This window comes from Netta rufina, assembly GCF_964035555.1.
Source record: "Netta rufina genome assembly, chromosome: 10".
NCBI lineage: Eukaryota > Metazoa > Chordata > Aves > Anseriformes > Anatidae > Netta > Netta rufina.
In genome coordinates this window covers 2,738,768-2,757,583 of record NC_140133.1, presented here as the reverse complement: position 1 = coordinate 2,757,583, position 18,816 = coordinate 2,738,768, and the positions used below count along the sequence as shown (strand labels likewise).

At 36.4% G+C, this 18,816-nt stretch overlaps 1 protein-coding gene across 1 annotated transcript in view; it reads left to right on the top strand.

Annotated features, from left to right (window-relative positions):
• Window positions 1-251: 251 nt before the first annotated feature.
• The window catches only part of CACNA2D3 (calcium voltage-gated channel auxiliary subunit alpha2delta 3), a gene marked incomplete at both ends in the record, with an annotated part of 463,508 nt that continues 444,943 nt past the window's right edge, over window positions 252-18,816 (top strand). Inside the window, 2 exons of the mRNA XM_084292978.1 lie at window positions 252-370; window positions 1,009-1,090. Of these exons, the coding sequence (XP_084149104.1) occupies window positions 252-370; window positions 1,009-1,090 (201 nt within the window). The remainder of the gene's footprint in view (window positions 371-1,008; window positions 1,091-18,816) is intronic.

The window sequence follows — 18,816 nt, the reverse complement described above, 5'->3', positions numbered from 1 at the left end:
GGAGAACGCTTTGCTGTTACCAGGGACACAATAGTTTTCAAGTCACTAGAGCCTCGCTTCTGGTCCTCTCCTTCCATTACACAGAGAGGGTCATTCTTGGGAGGGATGAGAATGGAGCTGTGATTTCTTCCAGTGGCGCTCTGGTGGAGGGGGCAAGGGTGGGGAAAGAGGCTTTAGAAGCAAAACCCCACAACTGCTACGTTCAGATTCACTTGAATTTCCCCACATTTTTTCAGGCGTAGGGAGACACAATGCTAGAGAACTTGAATCTTCTTCGGGCTTTTTGGGGTCTTCTCTTTATCTTCTGGACTGCTTTTAACACAGCCTTAGTGGATGTGGTTGGATCGGAGCAGCAGATCCCCTTGTCTGTGTAAGTCTTTTCATGTTATTTCTCTCAGGACCATGGTCAAGAATGAGAACTTGCCTGCTCGAGTTCGTATTTTATTTTTATTTATCTATTGCAGGTATTTGACTGTTCAAGGCACCTTTGCTCCTCTGTCAGCTGTTTCTGAAATCATAGTCTTTAACACGCATGGCAGTACTTAAATTTTATTCTAGTGCATGTGTTAGTGGAATACATGGCTGTGGAGTCTTACCTTAAATGCTTCTATTTAGCGTAGTTGATACTATCTTAACTCATGCGAGAAGTTATCATTTGGAACTGGTCTGCTGTTCTACCTGCTCCTCTTCTTTCTGTGGGCATAGATTATATTGTACAAAAGCATGCCTCTGTACAAGTTGACTTTAATTTTTAAAAGTGCAGGTTAGGTGGTTCCGTATTGCAGGCCTTACCTTGGCACAGCATCTGCCGTGTGCTTGTACTTGAACAGCTCTGCTAATCTTTTGCTGTGACTAGGTTCCTTTGAGCTCTTTAATGCAAAATTGCTTGAATCCTTACGAGTGCAGCTGAAGCTGCTACAGTCTGTGTTGCTTGCTATGACATGTGTATTACATTTCTTCCTGTCTTGTTTTTTTTTTTTTTTTTTTTTTTTTTTTTCCCCCTCACAGTGTAAAGCTCTGGGCCTCAGCATTTGGTGGGGAGATCAAATCTATTGCAGCCAAGTACTCAGGTTCCCAGCTCCTGCAGAAGGTAAGGATCTCTTTGATTGTAATAAGGAAGGATTTTAAGAAGAAAATGGACGCAGATTTAATTTTTTTTTTTTTCCATAGGAAAGCAGAGCAGTGCATCCTTTGGTCCAAGATCTATTTTTGTATTTAATGCTAGTCCCTGATGCCTCTTTGCATTGCACTGGACTATCTGGAGCCTTCTTGATTATACTGAGTTGTTTTTTTGGGGATGATTTCTTTTTGTTATTATTAGAAAGTAAACTCCAACATATATTTATTGAAATCAGGGTTGAAGCCTAGATTGCGGGTATTTCGTCTAGTTGCTGCATTGTGATGATGATGTTTTTGTGTAGGAACAGCTGCTCCTTATGAAAAATGGTAACTTCACTCAAGGAGCAGAATTAGGGCATATTTTATTATTGTCACCCTGTGCTGTATTTATGCAATTGACTGTATCAGGAAAAGAAGGCTGCACTGTTGTTTGTCATCTCTGCAGTTTTTACAATCCCATTATTCCTCAATCATCTCAACCCAGTGGTGGGATGTATTACATCATTACGGATAAAAGGAATGAATGTGGTTATCTTCTTGCTCAGCTGCACAGCTGGGTAATAAGCTAGTGAAGTATAGCAAAAACTTGAGAAATTGGTGTAAGTCTGTGTAATGGGGGCAGGGGGGTAATGAGAAAGGGGATTTGAATATGAGGTAGATATTGGACTAGATACAGTACTCGATTTAAATATGCAACCTGTACTGAAGTTCTGTGTTGTAGACAGTTTATTTTTATAGTAGGTTCTGGAAAAGGCATAATGAAAGACTAAAATACATTAAAAACTTTAAGACTGATTTTGCAGTGTTTAGTGTGTGATATGGAAATGGAAAAACACTGAGACAATCTCTGACTAGGGACCACTCATGCAAACCATATGTTAAATTTCTGCTGCTTTTAGACATGATTTTGAGTTCTGAGTAACACGTTAAATTGTCTGTTTGTGAAGGAAATAGCTTCAGCTTGTAGCACTGATTTTGAAAGGATTTTGTATACTTGTGAAATTATATAATGGACAGTACATGTAACAGTTCAAATAAAATGCTTATGCTCTCTATGTAAAATGAAGCACCTAACTTAATACTGAAACGTGTGAGTTCAGTAGTCATCTGTCTTTTCAGTGTTGCATATCCAGGACTGCAAAACCTGAAATTCACTAAGCTGGAATATCAGCTGTTAAGAAAAAATACTTTTGAGATCTTTGAATACATCTCAAAACCATTAAATGGTTTGTGTTTAGTATATTTGGCCAACTTATATTTTAATCTGAAAGTCAAGACGTTCAGTATTTATTATGCTTTTAGTTCACATCCTTTGTGTACTCTCATATCATCACATTTTTGTGTGAACTCTTCACATTTATGAAGCAGATGGACCTTTCCATTTCAATTAGTATCTAATCAAGTATTATTAAAAGGCTTTAATTTTTTATTGGGCCCTAACAAACAGGTACATTTATTTAACTTTGTAACTGCTCTGTGTGCAGCCATTTTTGCACTAAAATGGCTTAAAATTTTTTATCTACCAGAAAAATATGTAATATGCTGTGTTTGGCAATGGTGCTAAAATCCACAAAGACTCAGTAAGATCCTTCATTATTCTCCTCTTCCTCATAGTAGATATGTTACAGAAAGGAAGACAGCTGTGTTTTTCCCTCTGTAGTAGTAAGATTTCTTCCTATTGGTTGTTATAATTGTAGGTAATTGGAAGCCATTCATTTTACCTTTTTTTCATCAGCATCCTTTCTACTTCACTGTCAAATCTGTGCTCCTGTTTTTGAAGGTGGATAGTGTATGCTCATTCCAAGCTACTTTGCTTTCATTTCTTGCTTTTGTTACAGCATTTCATTATAAAATAAAATGGGAAAGACAAAATGCAGATTTGACAAGTATTTAGAGCCTATTAATTCCATTATCATATCCTCTCTCTTTCTTCCCTTCTGGTTACAGTAGTTTGAGAAAACCTCTGGTGCTTTTCATTCTTATTTAAAATTTTGTACGTCTCTGTACTTTTAAGCTTGCTATTTCTTCCTGTTGGTCATGGCAAATGAGCCTGGATGACAGATGACTTTGGCGTGTATCTTGTATTGTTGTTAAGCATATTTCTGTTGTAAGCTTGTATGAATAAAAACATAGCAAACTTCAAGATTTACAAGTATTTTCAACATGAGAAGTCAGTGGCAGAAATTATAACAATTAATTGAAGTAATTACACAGTAGTGCTCTAAATACAAGTGTGTTTTTTTTGATTGATTTTTTTTATTTTTTGTTGTTGTTGTTTTTTTCCCCTTACCCCTTACTAGCCAGGCACTAAGAATCCATTTGGTATGTACTGTGAGCTTGGTGATTAGAGTCAATGTCTTTTTAAAGTCAGGATTCCACTTCTAGAAGCAGTGTTACTTCTAATGTTTCTGGTTGAATTCCCTTTCTGATTATGAATTAAGCATTGTTAATAAATGAGGTTATTAAACATGTTTATAATTATGTATCTGGGCATTATAGATTTCTCAATTACCAACTGCTTTGTAGTGCCATTTAGTTTAAAGGCTTACTAAATGAAAAATTAATGTACAGGTTACTTGATTCATTCTGTTAACATATATGAGGATCGCTACTTTCAAAGGAATGTGTTTGAAATCCAGGCATTGTTAACACGCTCTACTACTGGAAGGCTTTACATAATAAAATTTATTTTACCGATCTTGAAACTTCATTAAACAAATGAAGTTATGTGAGATACTCAAACAGAATTCTGCCAGGTTGTAGCTGTGAGTATTGATATAGTTATTGCAATTCCTATATATTGCTGTGCTGTGAATATCAAATGAGTAACGAGAAATGCTGTCCTCTTGAGTTTTGAAAAGATGTATAAGGATATTTTCATCACAATTCATTTTTTTTTAAAAAGCAGCACTGTTTATCTTAACTGATTATTTTATCATTTTATGACATTATAATAAAATCTAAGTATGTTGTTACACCTTCTAACAGTAGATGGGATATATGACTTTTCCTGGAATTAGTTTTGGGTGAAATACATGTATATAGATGCTGTAAATACCTCAGAAAATTATAGCTCAGTAAATGACTTCAGAAGTGAAGATGAGATTTAAGCCAATTAGCACTTCAAAATGTTGCATTTTAATGCTGCATTACTTATTTCCAAAGAGGAGAGAGGCCATTCAGTGTTCAAAATACCAAACAGAAGAAAATAGGACAATATTATTTATGGAGGTTTTACAGTTGTCACGTAGATTTGGCTTTATACAAGAAGCTGCTTGGTGCTGTAGAGACATGCGTGCTCTTCAAATAGCTAGAAAATATTGCTGGGGCCTAGGATTTTAATTGTCTCTTAGGTTACATGTAGTACAGTATAACAGAACATTTTTTTTCCTTATGCTTTGAAAAGACATCTGCCTTATTTAAATCTTGACACATCTTTAAACCTTTTTTTTTTTTAACACTGATTGTGTTTAGTTTTAATGTTAGTATAGCCTGCTGGCAAATCCAGGGTTTTAAGTACAGGATAAAAAGCAAGGCTTAGGTGCCAGGAATGTATTTGCTTTGCTGCTACAGTTAGAATTTTGGGGGAGTAGACTTGGAGAATGCTATTGTTCATGTTAATGTTCCTAATAATGGTGTGCTTTGAGTTCTATGCTGTTGCAAAATAATAGTAATAAAATGCAAGTAGAAAGTGCAGGTAATTTGCTTTAGGTTAATGTTTAAAAAAAATGTTTGTGCAGGAAGGCTTTTCTAATATCAATGAGGTCTTAAGTCAGTCTCTGATTATTTAGTGTGGTTTATGCTTTCTCAAATTTATAATGGGAAAAAAAAAATCATACTCTGAGCCCTGAATTCTTGATTTGGTCTTGAACAGTCTATCTTATTACTAATGTAGGAACAGTTTTCAATTGAAAATAAACTTGTATTTGTTGGTTTGGCCAATAAGGTGTCTTGCTGAAAACCATCTTTCTTAAAGCTGTTGTAGATTTTGATTATGTAAGTTGCGTAACTGAGTCTTCAGTGTTACGTAATTTCAAGCAGTCTAAGGTCTGCATATGCCCACTCATTGAAACCAAATCCTTGTTGCATTAGGAGTTCTCAAATCCATTGTATTTCTACAAGCAAATCTTTGGATCAGTATAGCATGCCTATTTTAAAGGCTCAGAACTACATTTTGTCTTACCAACTAGTGTTGTATCTTGTTTCTTACAACTCTGGAAATGTCAGTACAAAATTAATATAACAGGGTGATTTAGAGCAGTTAGTATTCAGCTGGTGTATCTGATTCCTGCAGTACATCTATCTTTAGTTTTAAAATGTATAATAGTTACTTAAATTCTTGAAGAAGTTTAGTCCCATCATCTTGACATTAATTGCTTTTCTTTTATTCAGCCTTATGTTGGTTCTGGTCTCTTTAGGCTGTGTTTTTTTTGGTTTTTCTTTTTCTTCTTCACTCAAGAAACTGCAGCTACTGCTGCCTTCTTTGAAGGAAGAGTCAGCAGGACTAAGCTATGCACTTTAAGCTTGTAGGCATGGATTGCCTTTTTGGATGTCAATTTAAACTTTTGCTAGCTGAGCTATTAAATTTAATCCTACAAAAATGACATTGTTTTTCCTATCAAAAAAAAAAAAAAAAAGAAGAAAAATTACCAGAAAAGCCTGTGTACGCAATTATGATTTAAACAAACCAAAGCAAACAAAAAGCAAGCAGGTAAATCATATTAACTTTACTAAAATTTGAAGTTAATTCATTATAATTCTGAACTCGGAATTTTGGGTCATGTAAAATGTCTCCCCTCACTGAATTAAAATCAATCACTAAATGATTAAAAAAAATAAATCATATGTGAATCTTAAAACACTTCAATTCTGATGATTAATGCAACTTGCAGGACTTGAACTCCTGTCCCCTTCATTTCTTCCAGGCAATGTAAATCACAAAGCTATTCTCCATGTTAAACCCGTTGCTGAGTGCTTGTGTGTTTTGCTGTGTATTTAATGTTACGTGAAGACATAAAGGTAGATTATTTTGGATTAATATCTTATTTTTTCTTTTTCTGAGAGTAAAAAAAGTGCACTCTGGGGAAAACTTGGTACATCCAATACCAATGTTCAGTTAGCATATTGATCTGTAGAAGAAAATATCATAGTGCTATGTAACTTTCGTTTCTTTATAAGTGATTTTTTTTCTCCTTTCTTGTGATGAAGTCTTGACTTCTCTGAAAGCATTGGAGAATTTTCATTGCCTTCGGTGAGTTAGAACTGCATCTTGAATGATGCAGTTCTTGTTTGAATGTCTTGGCAGGAGTGATAATTTCTTGGTGCTTGTAATGTTTTAAAAATGTAGTCTAAATCAGCCTGAATATCAATCATCATGTTTTATATTTCTTCCTTAACTAAAAGGAAAGAACTATTTTAAACCACAGTGAATTCATCCTCTTCTGCTATCAGTACTCTGTGTTTTGCAGTATTTTCTGTCCTTCTGGGTTTTGCAAGTACAGCATGAGCCTCTTAGTTATATTATTAAAAGTAGATATGTTCTATTGGTGAAGTCTAACAGATATAGGAGATGGCTTCTGTAAGTTTGTATGCATTGCACTTCCAATAATATGGAAATTGAGTGGACAATCCAACTGGAAAATATCAGATCTCGAAAGGGAATGAATGCTAATTCCCTTACTTAATGCATTTATGGTTGATTGGTTTTATGTCCTGTATTGGAAAATGCTTACATTTCAAGGTTAAAAGAGCTGGTCTCCATGCAGATTATCTTGGGAGTGAAGGTATACAACCACGAGTAGATGCTGCATTGTAATGGTGATTCGCTTTTAAAGCAACTACTAATCAATACTCTACACTTTCAAATGTCATTACTGTTCTGTAGGGTACAATTTTTGTTGCTGATAATAAATGGTTACCAATTTATAATTTGTGTTGTACAATGTGTAGGATAGACTACTTTGTTAAGGTTTCTACAGATGCTTCATGGAAAAGTCTGCGTGAAATACTCCAATTAATATATCGTTCTCGTCTTCCTATCTTGCTTTTTCTATGTGTGTTTTTGCAAAACTGTGGACATTCTTGTGACCCCAGTTATCCTCTTCCCAAAGCTTAAGTAATTCCTTTGCAAACGACAAATTCATTACAATATTTGTAGCTGAAGAAAGAGTATGGTAAAGCTTTTTTTTTAATTAATACTTTGAGAAAATTTGGGAAGGATCTTGGGTACCTTTCTAGAAGTGCTGAATTCCAGGGACAGGTGTTTTCTGAAAATATCCTGCCCTCAGATCTCTTGGGACTTTACAGATAGTTGATAACTAGCACATTGGTTTGGAGGATATTGTAAGGCATGAGGAGAATGGGATTATTCAAGAGAGACAAAGGCTTGTCCACACCGGACTGTATAGATATTACAATCAGTATATTAAATTTAAGCTGGGAATAAATTGCAGACAATAGAATCCAGAGCACAGGAATTAAGCTGTCATAAATAACTGGCTGCTCTTGGCTTGGACTGGCGCATGCTTCGTTGGGTTAGAAACTGGCTGGATAGCCGGGCCCAAAGAGTCGTGGTGAATGGAGCCAAGTCCAGTTGGAGGCCAGTCACTAGTGGCGTCCCCCAGGGCTCGGTGCTGGGGCCGGTCCTCTTTAATATCTTCATTGATGATCTGGACGAGGGCATTGAGTGCACCCTCAGTAAGTTTGCAGATGACACCAAGTTAGGTGCGTGTGTCGATCTGCTTGAGGGTAGGAAAGCTCTGCAGGAGGATCTGGATAGGCTGCACCGATGGGCTGAGGTCAACTGCATGAAGTTCAACAAGGCCAAGTGCTGGGTCCTGCACCTGGGGCGCAATAACCCCAAGCAGAGTTATAGGCTGGGAGAGGAATGGTTAGAGAGCTGCCAGGCAGAGAAGGACCTGGGAGTGATGGTGGATAGTCAGCTGAATATGAGGCAGCAGTGTGCTCAGGTGGCCAACAAGGCCAACGGCATCCTGGCTTGTATCAGAAACAGTGTGACCAGCAGGGCCAGGGAGGTGATCGTCCCCCTGTACTCGGCTCTGGTGAGGCCGCACCTCGAGTACTGTGTTCAGTTTTGGGCCCCTCACTACAAGAAGGACATCGAGGTGCTTGAGCAGGTCCAGAGAAGGGCGACGAAGCTGGTGAGGGGTCTGGAGAACAAGTCCTACGAGGAGCAGCTGAGGGAGCTGGGCTTGTTCAGCCTGGAGAAGAGGAGGCTCGGGGGCGACCTTATCGCTGTCTATAGGTACCTCAAGGGAGGCTGTAGCGAGGTGGAGGTTGGTCTGTTATCCCACGTGCCTGGTGACGGGACGAGGGGGAATGGGCTTAAGTTGTGCCAGGGGAGTTTTAGGTTAGATGTTAGGAAGAACTTCTTTACTGAAAGGGTTGTGAGGCATTGGAACAGGCTGCCCAGGGAAGTGGTTGAGTCACCATCCCTGGAAGTCTTCAAAAGACGTTTAGATGTAGAGCTTAGGGATATGGTTTAGTGGGGACTGCTAGTGTTAGGTCAGAGGTTGGACTCGATGATCTTGAGGTCTCTTCCAACCTAGAAATTCTGTGATTCTGTGATTCTGTAAATACCTCTCACATGAGAGTTGGCTTCATGCACTCCTTAGCTGGATCTTAGCAGTAGCTATAGAATCTCAGATTGCTTTAACAAGCTAGACTTGAATTTACCATGGACAGCAGTTGAGTTTAAAACAAAAATCACTTGTCTTACTTGGGCCTATTTCAGCAGTGGTACTCTGAGTATGAAGAGAGAAAGATTAGAGTTTATAGAGAAGTGTTGGGTGCATGTCTGTATGTATAAAACAAATCTTGGACAAGCCTATAGGTGGGATGTGTGTACATTTTAAATGTATTTTCAGAATAGGACTGCCTGAGCAGCACACAGTGCCAGGCAATTTTTATACAGGAGATGGCTGCTGGGAGGTCAACAAGTTTCGCATATATCAGTTTGCAGTACAGGAGACACTTAGGAAGGTAACTGTCACTATTATCCTTCAAACTAGATTGAGCTCTTAGAGTACCTAAGAAAAGGTTGTAGAAGATGTATGAATAAGCTGATCTCAATTCCATTAAAAAAAAAAAAAAGGTGAAAAAAATGGTATGGTGACCTTATCTGGTTCATAAATTGGGGATATAAAATGAGAAGTATGTGTATATAATTCCTTCAATGTATTGGGGCTCAACATGTGCAGACTTGATTGCTTGTTTCTTTAGGTTCTTGCTTGTATATGGGACGGTAGTATCTACATCAAAGCTTTGTTCTTGGCATATAGAAAAGGGTGGAATTGACTTCTGGGCTTCATAAAATATTTTCCTTTGGAGTAATCAAAAGATGGAGTTGATGGTCTTCCCTGAATTCTGTGCAGGTGGCAGATTATGTGAATATTCTAGAATTTTCGGGCTGAGAAGATGGCTGATGGATGTTCTTCTGAATACCTTGATACTGAATTTACCTCTGGCCAGACCAAAACCAAACCAAAACAAAAAGTGGCTTTCATCTTCCCCCTTTCTACCACTGCCTAACACTCTTCCATTGTGGACCTCTGTTTTTCTGTCATTGCACAATAATTGTTCTGGAAGAACATTTTAGGTTATTTAACTCAAGTTTCTGCTCAAAGTAAGTTCAATGCAGGCTTCAGAGCATATTTTGGGGGGTCTTTGAGTTCAGTCTTCAGAACCTTCAAAGACAGATGCCACAATCTCTTATTCCACAGCTTGACTATTCTCAGGATGAAAAACTATTTGCTGCCTCTTTCCTCCTGTAGTACATCCCCATAAACAGCATTGGTTATTCTTGTCTGTAACCTCTTTGTAGGTACTAGAAGGCTGTTTATAGGTCCTCTCCCCAACAGTTCCCTGCTATGCATGCCCTACCTTCAAGTGCTCTCTTAAAGTGGTGTGCACAATCTTGATGAGTCTTCTACATCTTCAGTGATGAAGATCATTAATGAACACATTAAAACGAAGAGTTCCCAGTATACACCCCTGGGGAACTCTGCTTGCAAATAGCCTCCAGGGTTGCTGTGAATAACCACTACCTTTTGAGGCTCATTGACTGTTTTTTCACCGATCTGGCATCTCTCAAACAGACTATAGTTGTCCTAATTTAGATACAGAGATACTGTGGGAGATATCAAAAGCCTTTCTGAAATAAGGTAAATGCCACCCACTGCTCTCCACTCATTCACAGATGTAGTTGTTTTATTGCAGAAGGCAGTCAGGCTGTTGTTGATTTTTGTATCCTTGAACATTAACAGAAATAGAAAAGCAGCTCTAAGAAACTTTATATTAAGACACATTTGTCTTTTTGCAAAAGACAGGTGTCTAGCCCCTGTTTTGATCAAGGCAAAAAAAAATACAAATTGAAGTGTACTTGTACTTTTATACCTTTTCCTTTTGATTTTTCAGTCTGGAAGACCTATATGCTTTACATTATCCATGGTATGTTATACTATTGCCTCCCTTATTGTGAAATACTGATAAAAATGTAAGGGCTAATAAAAATCCCCCAAAATGCTGTGGACTTTAGCTGAAAGATTTTCAACCACTGTAAACAGATGGATAACTTAGTGAGAGATTGATATTTCCATAAAAGTTGTTTGGATGTTTGAGCCATTGTCTATGTTTATTTGGAAATGAGTTTCATTTGGCAAGAATCAAGAAAGCAATAGTTCTATTTGTTTTCATTCTTTAGTCCAGGCCATGTGCCATGTTTACCTTTCAGTTACTTTTAAGAATTTTTTTTTAAAAATGAGACAATTCCAAATAAATACTCTTTATATAGAAGAAATATATATATATATAGAAATATATATATTGCCACTATTCTTTTTTTCTGTTGGGTCTATGCATGTTTCATCAGCTCAAGGCTTTGACTCTTGAATTGCATCTCTCCATGTCATAGAAAATAAGTGTTAGTCTGAAGCTGACTTCTTTGGTAGGCTTATAAGCAAGCAGCATTTTCACAGACCTAAGAGCTTGGCATGAAAGCTTACTGTGTTATGCCAGTGGACTGCCTGTGAATTTAACCACTTCCAAGTCTCCGAGTATGACCTAGGGAATTCTTGATTGTATTAGGATTTTGATTCTCTCTCTTGATATATTTGTTTCTCCTAAAACTCTGTTATGCCTCAGTCATACCATCTTTCAGTTGCTTCCTCAGGCCTCTTTTCTGTCTCATTTTTTAAAAATACTTGCATTAACATTACAGGGTTTTAATCTAAACTCTCTTCTGTTTAATGTTCAGGTAAACTTTCCTCCACAGACACTCCTCTTTTCACAATAGGGCTATGTAACTCTTCTCATAATTATGAGATCTTGAGAGTAATGTCCACTAAGCTGATTGCAGGAATTGGAAAACCTTTTATATTTTTAATTTGTAATGATAGCACAGGCACTTCCCTTCTAATCCAGGGCTAAACCAAACTCTTTATTTCTTAGTTGTCTTACTGTAGATATTTTTTTTTTTTTTACTGTATTTAACCACAGTACCTTAAATGAACTTAGTGTTGTGCAGAAATCACTTGTCAGCTGGTAGAAGGTTTTATGCCTCATCTGTTTTCACTTTAGATTATTCTGCTGTAACTGGCAAGGAGCTTCTTCAAGTTTTAATATACAAACAAGGATTTGACTTGCAGGCATTGAACTATATAGCGATAGTATCTCTAGCCTGTTAAATAAAAGGCATTGTGAACATGCTATTTGGAAGGCATTATGAAAAACTTGGTCAGGGCTACAGCATCTACTTTTTCGTATTGTCTTCTAGGTTGTATCTGAATGTTTGGCTGTTCAATATACTCCCAAGAGTTTGTCAAGCTAAGTCACTAATTTTCAAGACACGAGAAAAGGATCTTTGTACTATGGGTATTAAAGTTTGATGTGTTGGGAACACATCATTGGTCAAAAAACTAGATAATTATCTTCTAAAGTGACAAAGCTTCAAAGATGAAAAGCAGGAATATTCAAACTTCAGCTTTACCTTGAAGCTAAATGACTATCATTTTATGACAGCTGTGCCAAATCTATGACTGCTGAGCTGTTTGTACATGATACTATCATATCACATTAATAGAAATTTTCACTGATAATGAAAACTGTAGGAGGCTAAGAGTAAAGCTTTACGTTATGACTTGCAGCCATTGACTATCTGCATCCCACAGATTTACTGCCCCCTACTTACATTTTGCCTTTTACAATATCTTCAGCAGTTTCTTCAGTGAAGTACAACAAGAAAGATTATAGATGGCACTGTACAAAAAATCTGAGTACTCACTTCATGTTACAGACGTCCTTCTATCATTACAAACTGCAGCACAATTTCACAGTAAAAGTAAAGATGAGATCTGACAACCCTTTGGAACTTACTATGGAAAACACAAAGAAAAAAAAAAAAAAGATTTCTGTTGGCCACCTCAGTTTTAAATTTCCTGTTAAAATCCAGGCAGAAGACTAAGATTGAGATCTGTCTTCTCACCCTAGGTCTGTGATAATTTCTTGACGGACTGCTTAGGCAGTTAAATAACACCTGTAATGTCCTACATAAAAATTTCAGAACTTGTGACAGTAGTAGGATTTTGTCCAGAATGCCAGAAGCCTTAATGTGAAAGTTAAAGCTACAAGCAGGACCTCCCCCACATTGCTGTCCTCACAGGCAAATGGTGGCATCTTTGCTAACTTTTCCTGTAAAATGGACCTAGCAATGCTGTCTTTTTCCTTAACTCTCTACTCCCAGTCCAAGGACCTTTAACATTTAAAGTGCTTATTGTGTGGGGAAAATGAGGTGGTGAAAACACCACTAGAGAAGCAAGGCAAAGTGCATGGAACTTAGCACCTCTGAGAGCTACAAAGCATTAATTCAGAAGCAGACTTGAAAACTTCTTCCACAGCTAAAAAGGTGAATGACTTTTTGTTACAGCCTTAAACTATGAAATGAACAACCCCCCTTTTATTTCTGCTGTAGATATTTGGTGTCTGTGGTTGACATTTCCATGTGGCATTGTGCTGGCAAGTGAAACAGAACCATTTCTTGTCAGAGGATTTGTTCTACCTATCTTTTGAATACAAAGTGATATGCTATGCTCATACTGGAAACTAATCTTTAATTTTTCAATCTTCTTTCTGTTATGCTAGTTTATTTACACTGGTACTACTTACTATTCATTTTTTCCATAACTGCAGTTTTGCACTGTTTTTTCATGAGAGCCTTCAGAATGACCTTTTAAAATCTTCTTTCAAGTAAGATCCAACCAAATGAGACTTGTTACAGAGTCAAATTTACAAATGGCAAAAGCACTTAAATTGAAAACCAGGTAACTTTCTTTATCCCATTATGGGTAGCTGATTAGTTGTGTTGTATTTACCATATAAATTTATGTTATGCAAGTACTTTTTCACTCTGTCCTCTATGCTCCCGGTTGTTTATAGCCTTTGCTTTTTGCTCTGGAAATGTTTATCATTAATGCTTTTTTTTTTTTTCAGTGACTTGAGCAGAGGTAATGGCAGTGCTGCAGTAAGGATATGGTGAGCTGGAACAAAATATGCAGAAAGAGAATGAATAATGGCTTAATAATTCTTCAGTGCATAAGTACGGGGGAAGGTTATGCAAATACAGGTATTGTCCTTAAAATGGTCTTTTATTCAATTAGTGTTACACTTTCCAAAAGGAAGAATAAATACTGGAGGATCTACCAGTGTACATTTTATGTTGTGAAAGTTATTGGAAAGTGGAGGTGGCTATTTCTCCAGTAACAGTGAATATGCTTGGTTGTACCTTAGCATGTTCAGGAAGAAATAAAATAAAAGGAATTTTCTCAAATATTAACTGGAAGATTTTTTTGTCACAGTAGAAGCAACTTTACATCACTTTTCAGACAGGGCAAATTGCAGGGAGGAGTCTACTTCAGCTTCCTGATACTATCTGCAAACTGTAATTATTCTAAACATAATTTGTCTGACAAAAGCAGCTGCTAACTCAGCTCTTCTCAAAAATCTTCAATAAAATCCATCTTGAGAAGTACAAAATCCCCTTTCTTCACATGCATCCTTGGTGCCTACCTGGTATTTTCCTCTCAAGAGTCTTGTAAAAACCTCCGGCTTCCTTGTGTGATTAAGACAAATCCAGGCAGACTGTACCATGCTTTGCATTGCATAAACTTTACTCATTTAATAGCAAAGTTCTCAATGTTGTGGGACACCTCTTTAACTTGGCAGAGATAATCCTTTCACATTTCGTTTACTTGTTTAAACATTGAGATGTCTGATGGCTAGTTAATGCATTCATTAATTTGATTTAAATAATATTGTTACTGCTTTGGAAGCCTCCAAATAAAACAACAGCAACAACAAACAAAGAAAACCCCACCACATGTAGCTGAGGTTTTGCCCCTGACCTGTTGATTGACATTGTGCAAATCAGCTGTAGTATGTCTGGTTCCACACTTGCTAAGCAGAGTTTTCCACTTCTGTCTTCAGTAGTGTATGCCATTTTCTTAGAAATGTTTTGATCGAAACTTGTATATGAAATTCACTTAAAGCAAAAAAAAGTTATCAAATGGCTTACTAGTATGTATTAATGAATGGTTTATTGGTTGACTGAACAGGTCAGTCCTCTGCACCATGCCATGTAGCAGTAGTAGCCTGGTCAAAAACAGGCTTGGAGTCTGGATAATTATAGCATCTGTTTCCAAAGTCTTTGAAAGTTGAATGAACATCAGATTAATGCAGAATTAATGCTATTATTTAAATCTCACTTAAGGGTAAACTAATTAACAAAATTTAAATTCATATCAGTTCAGGAGCAATTGAAATGGGGGCAGATGGAGTTACTTTGCTTGTTGATATGAGTGGCACTTAAGTAGTTTTGTACTTGAAATAAGGCTGATCTTGGCGACAGCATATGTGCTTTCAATGAAAAGTACTGCTGCAAAGTAGTGAGTAGCACAAATACCGTTTTTTTTAAGGAGGTGATTCTGCCTTGATTATATAGAGGTGTCATGGCTGGTGTGGAGAATGGAACCGAGGAAAGGAATCTGCTAGATTGTGGCAGCTAGTTATTGTACATTCAAGTGAAAAAAAACATTTACCTGGGATATATATGTAGGTCTGTATCTACTATGACTGTATGCTTTCTTGCAAGCCTTTAAACTAGTTCTTAGCATGCTGAGTATAATATAAACTTCAAAAGGATTAGATCTACAGTTGGGAAGTTTTCTTTTACATTCACAATAGTTATACAGAGTAATGAGACAGCTACCTGTAATAAGACTGTAGTCTGTAGGAGAAGAGGTATAGAATGTTTGAGGGTGCAATGTTCTTCAGGATGGAAAATGTTATGGTTTCAATACAAAGAGTAATTATAAATCTCCTTGAAGGCTTCATATTAAGTCAAGCTGTAATTTCTTTTTAACTGTGAAAGTGTATGTACTTTGCCAACTTTTACTTTTTCTTCTGGGTGGGTAGGAGGTTAGAATTGAAAGATTGGTTTTCTTTCCTCTTTTAATTGCCTAAAAAGAAAAGTAACTGGAATAGAATCACATTTCCTGTAGGTGAATGGTAAAATAAAATTCTGTCACTTAGTGATTTCAACATATGGGCTCCTTAATTATTCTCTTCATTCCCTTCCAAAGCAGTTTGCAATCATTTTGTGGCACTAGCTCTTCTCCTTTATTATGTCAGGTATGAGGAATTGCTTTCTTCCTTTTTAATATGAGTGGCTTGATATACAACATATTTTCTACATTAAGCATTTGTTTTTATCCTTTCTGATGCTTCTTCATTTCCTTTTTCCCCCATCCTCTTTCCTCACTTCAGTTTTCTGATATTGTCATAATTGACTTTTTCAGAATATAGCTTTTCTTAATCCTCTTCTGTGACTTACTCTTACGTTTTAACTCGTGTGTGTATGTATGCTATGTATTTTAACAGTTCTCTATTAAAGTCCTGTTTCACTGGAACCTTCTCATTTCTTTAAAATGTTTTAAGAGATGCAATCTAACCTTGATGTACATTGACCTCTGTATCAGTCTTCCACCTCCCAATTGCTGTTTGCTTTTGACTGTATTTAGTCTAGAACTTCTTAGATGTAAAAAGCAATTTAATTTTAGAAGTGTAAATGTTTCTTCATTTGTTCATAGTGATTCTTTCCCCATGCTGCTACCCTCCATTCATTCTGTAATTTCTGATCTGAGCCCCACTGATATTTTCAGAGGAAGAAAGTTGTGGAAATAACTTTCTTCCTGAAGTTTCCCTTATCTACCCAGAGAGCTTTTGTCTCTCACTTCGAGCTTATTAGTAGTGGCTTTTAAATGTTATGAGAGAGAAATGGCACTTGGGAATCCCAAGTTCTGTTACTGTGTGTTGCTAGGATTGTTGAGTGATCTTGAGCAACTGGTTTTTGCTCTTGATTCATCCTGGAGAGTAGTAGTGTCTTTGAGACAGTCTAGCTCAGTGTTAGGTACTGATAGCTCTCTGGCACATCTGCTGGATGATTGCAAAGGTGTTAGCAGAGCTTTGATCCTCACTTGCCAGTGAGGATACAACTACTGATACAACTCTGATACCAGAGGACTGCAACCCAGTCCTCCAGCACGATGCATTTCTCACATTCAGGTCAGCTACTGCCACTTCCTGCAAAAGCCACAACTACACTGCATTATGTATAGATCACTCCAGATATTTCTGATACCAGTTCAAAATCTGTACTTACTTGCTTTCTCATTTTTTTCCTAGATCTTGCTTTGTTTAATGCTTTATATTTTCCTCTGTATGGATGGATATAGATCAGGTTATGTGAATGCACTTGTTGAAGCACAGAAGTATTTGAATGGATGGTAGCAAGATTAGTTCTGAGTGATAGAGCAATTGGTTATATGTATAAAGGATGGGATTATTACTAATATCTTTGTGTTTCCATTTTAAAAGTTGATTTTTCGTCCTGAGAACCTGCCTTTCTCATCTAAAATAGTTATGCTGTATTTGGGTGAAATCTCAAAGTGGAGAAGTGTTAACTATGGTTATTTGCTCAGAATGAGTGTAAAAAGCAGTTAAAACTTTCTTATGCATCAGGAGCAGAATAGGATCATCATATAACCTTTTTCATGATCAGTTCTGAACCTAAACAGTGCTGGCGGAAGAGTTCTCTGGATTTTAAAATAGTATTATTGAAACAGTGCATGTGTTTCAGGAAGAAGAAAACACAATTACATGAAAAAAAAAAAGGAATAGAGGAAGCATGTAACTACCTGCAGTTATTGTAAAGCCCTATAAAAAAAAAAGTGATTTTTTCTTTAATGAGCATAATAACTGTTTTTTTTTGTTTTTGTTTTTGTTTTTTTTTTTTTTTTAAAGTAACTGGATTGGTTTCTCTGTGCAGCTGTAAAAAGTCATAACCCTGAGCTACATCTTGAGCTAAAATGGGAAAACAGTAGCTGTTGTATAGTTTCCTGCATCTTTAAAAATAGGATTATAAGCATGACATAATAATAACAATAAAAAAACTATTTACCTGCGTGGAGGGATAAAAATACCCAAATTCTGCAGCAAGATGTTGTATTGCAGGTGTTGTTCATCCAGGCATGAAAAAACGTCTCTTATTCTGGCCTTTCTGGAATGTGGAAAAGGTGTGAAGAAAGATTTGCTCTTGTGCTAAATAAGTATTAATGCTAGTCTGTTATGAAACAGAAGTAAAAAAGAAAGACGGGGTGAAATTGGATACCATGGTTCATTGTACTAGACAAGCCAAGTATCTTACAGTCTGACCTTTGCATAGTGGGACTTTTTTCAAACAATCCAGAGGATATCTTATTACATCTTTCAAAGAAAAATTCCTTTTCATATGTATGTTAAAAAGAAGAAGAAAAAAAAAAAACACACCACCACCACCACCAAAAAAACACCTCCCTCACCATTGTTTACTTTTAAAAATAAATACATAAACTAAGCTGTTGTGAAAAATAGTTTTTCATATTGGGATTTTTTTCTCTTTCTGTTTCTGTTTCTTGACATTGAAATATTATGCTTTTTAGCAAAGCTAGCTACCATATGATAAATGTTTTAGGTATTCATATAGACTGAAGAGGTTTTAATGTGGCTTCTTTTAATCAGCTGTGCAAGTATTTTGACTTCCTTAAGAAAATTATTGAATCCATTATTTAGGACTCAGTTTATATCATTCAAGGTGTTCCAATTGAGAGATAGGGTTAATTTGTTTTACTAAATATTAAACTGATAGCAATGGTTACTTAGCATTATTATTATTATTTTTTTTTGAATAGCCCTAATAGCATAAAATAGGTTGAGCCAGGCTTTGTGTGAGGTGCTTGTGTTTTTTATGTAGATGCCTACTGTAATATGGCTTTACAACTGGAATTAAAAATTTGGGGAGCTGAAGGAAAGTGAAAATCCATGTCTGATTTCTCTAAGCAAATTTGCACAGACAAGTGTTTTGATGTTTGGTAGTACTGATAATGGTCTGTAGAGGTAGTGGTATTAACACAGACATAAAAGTCAACTGAATAACATTTTTCTTACCTTCTCTTTATCATGATCTCTTTTCTTAACTTGAGACAGCAAAATATTGTTAACTTTTTTACCTGTATTTGCTATTTGCTTTTTCATTATATATTTATATATATAAATAATATACCTATTTTATATATTATATATAATATATAT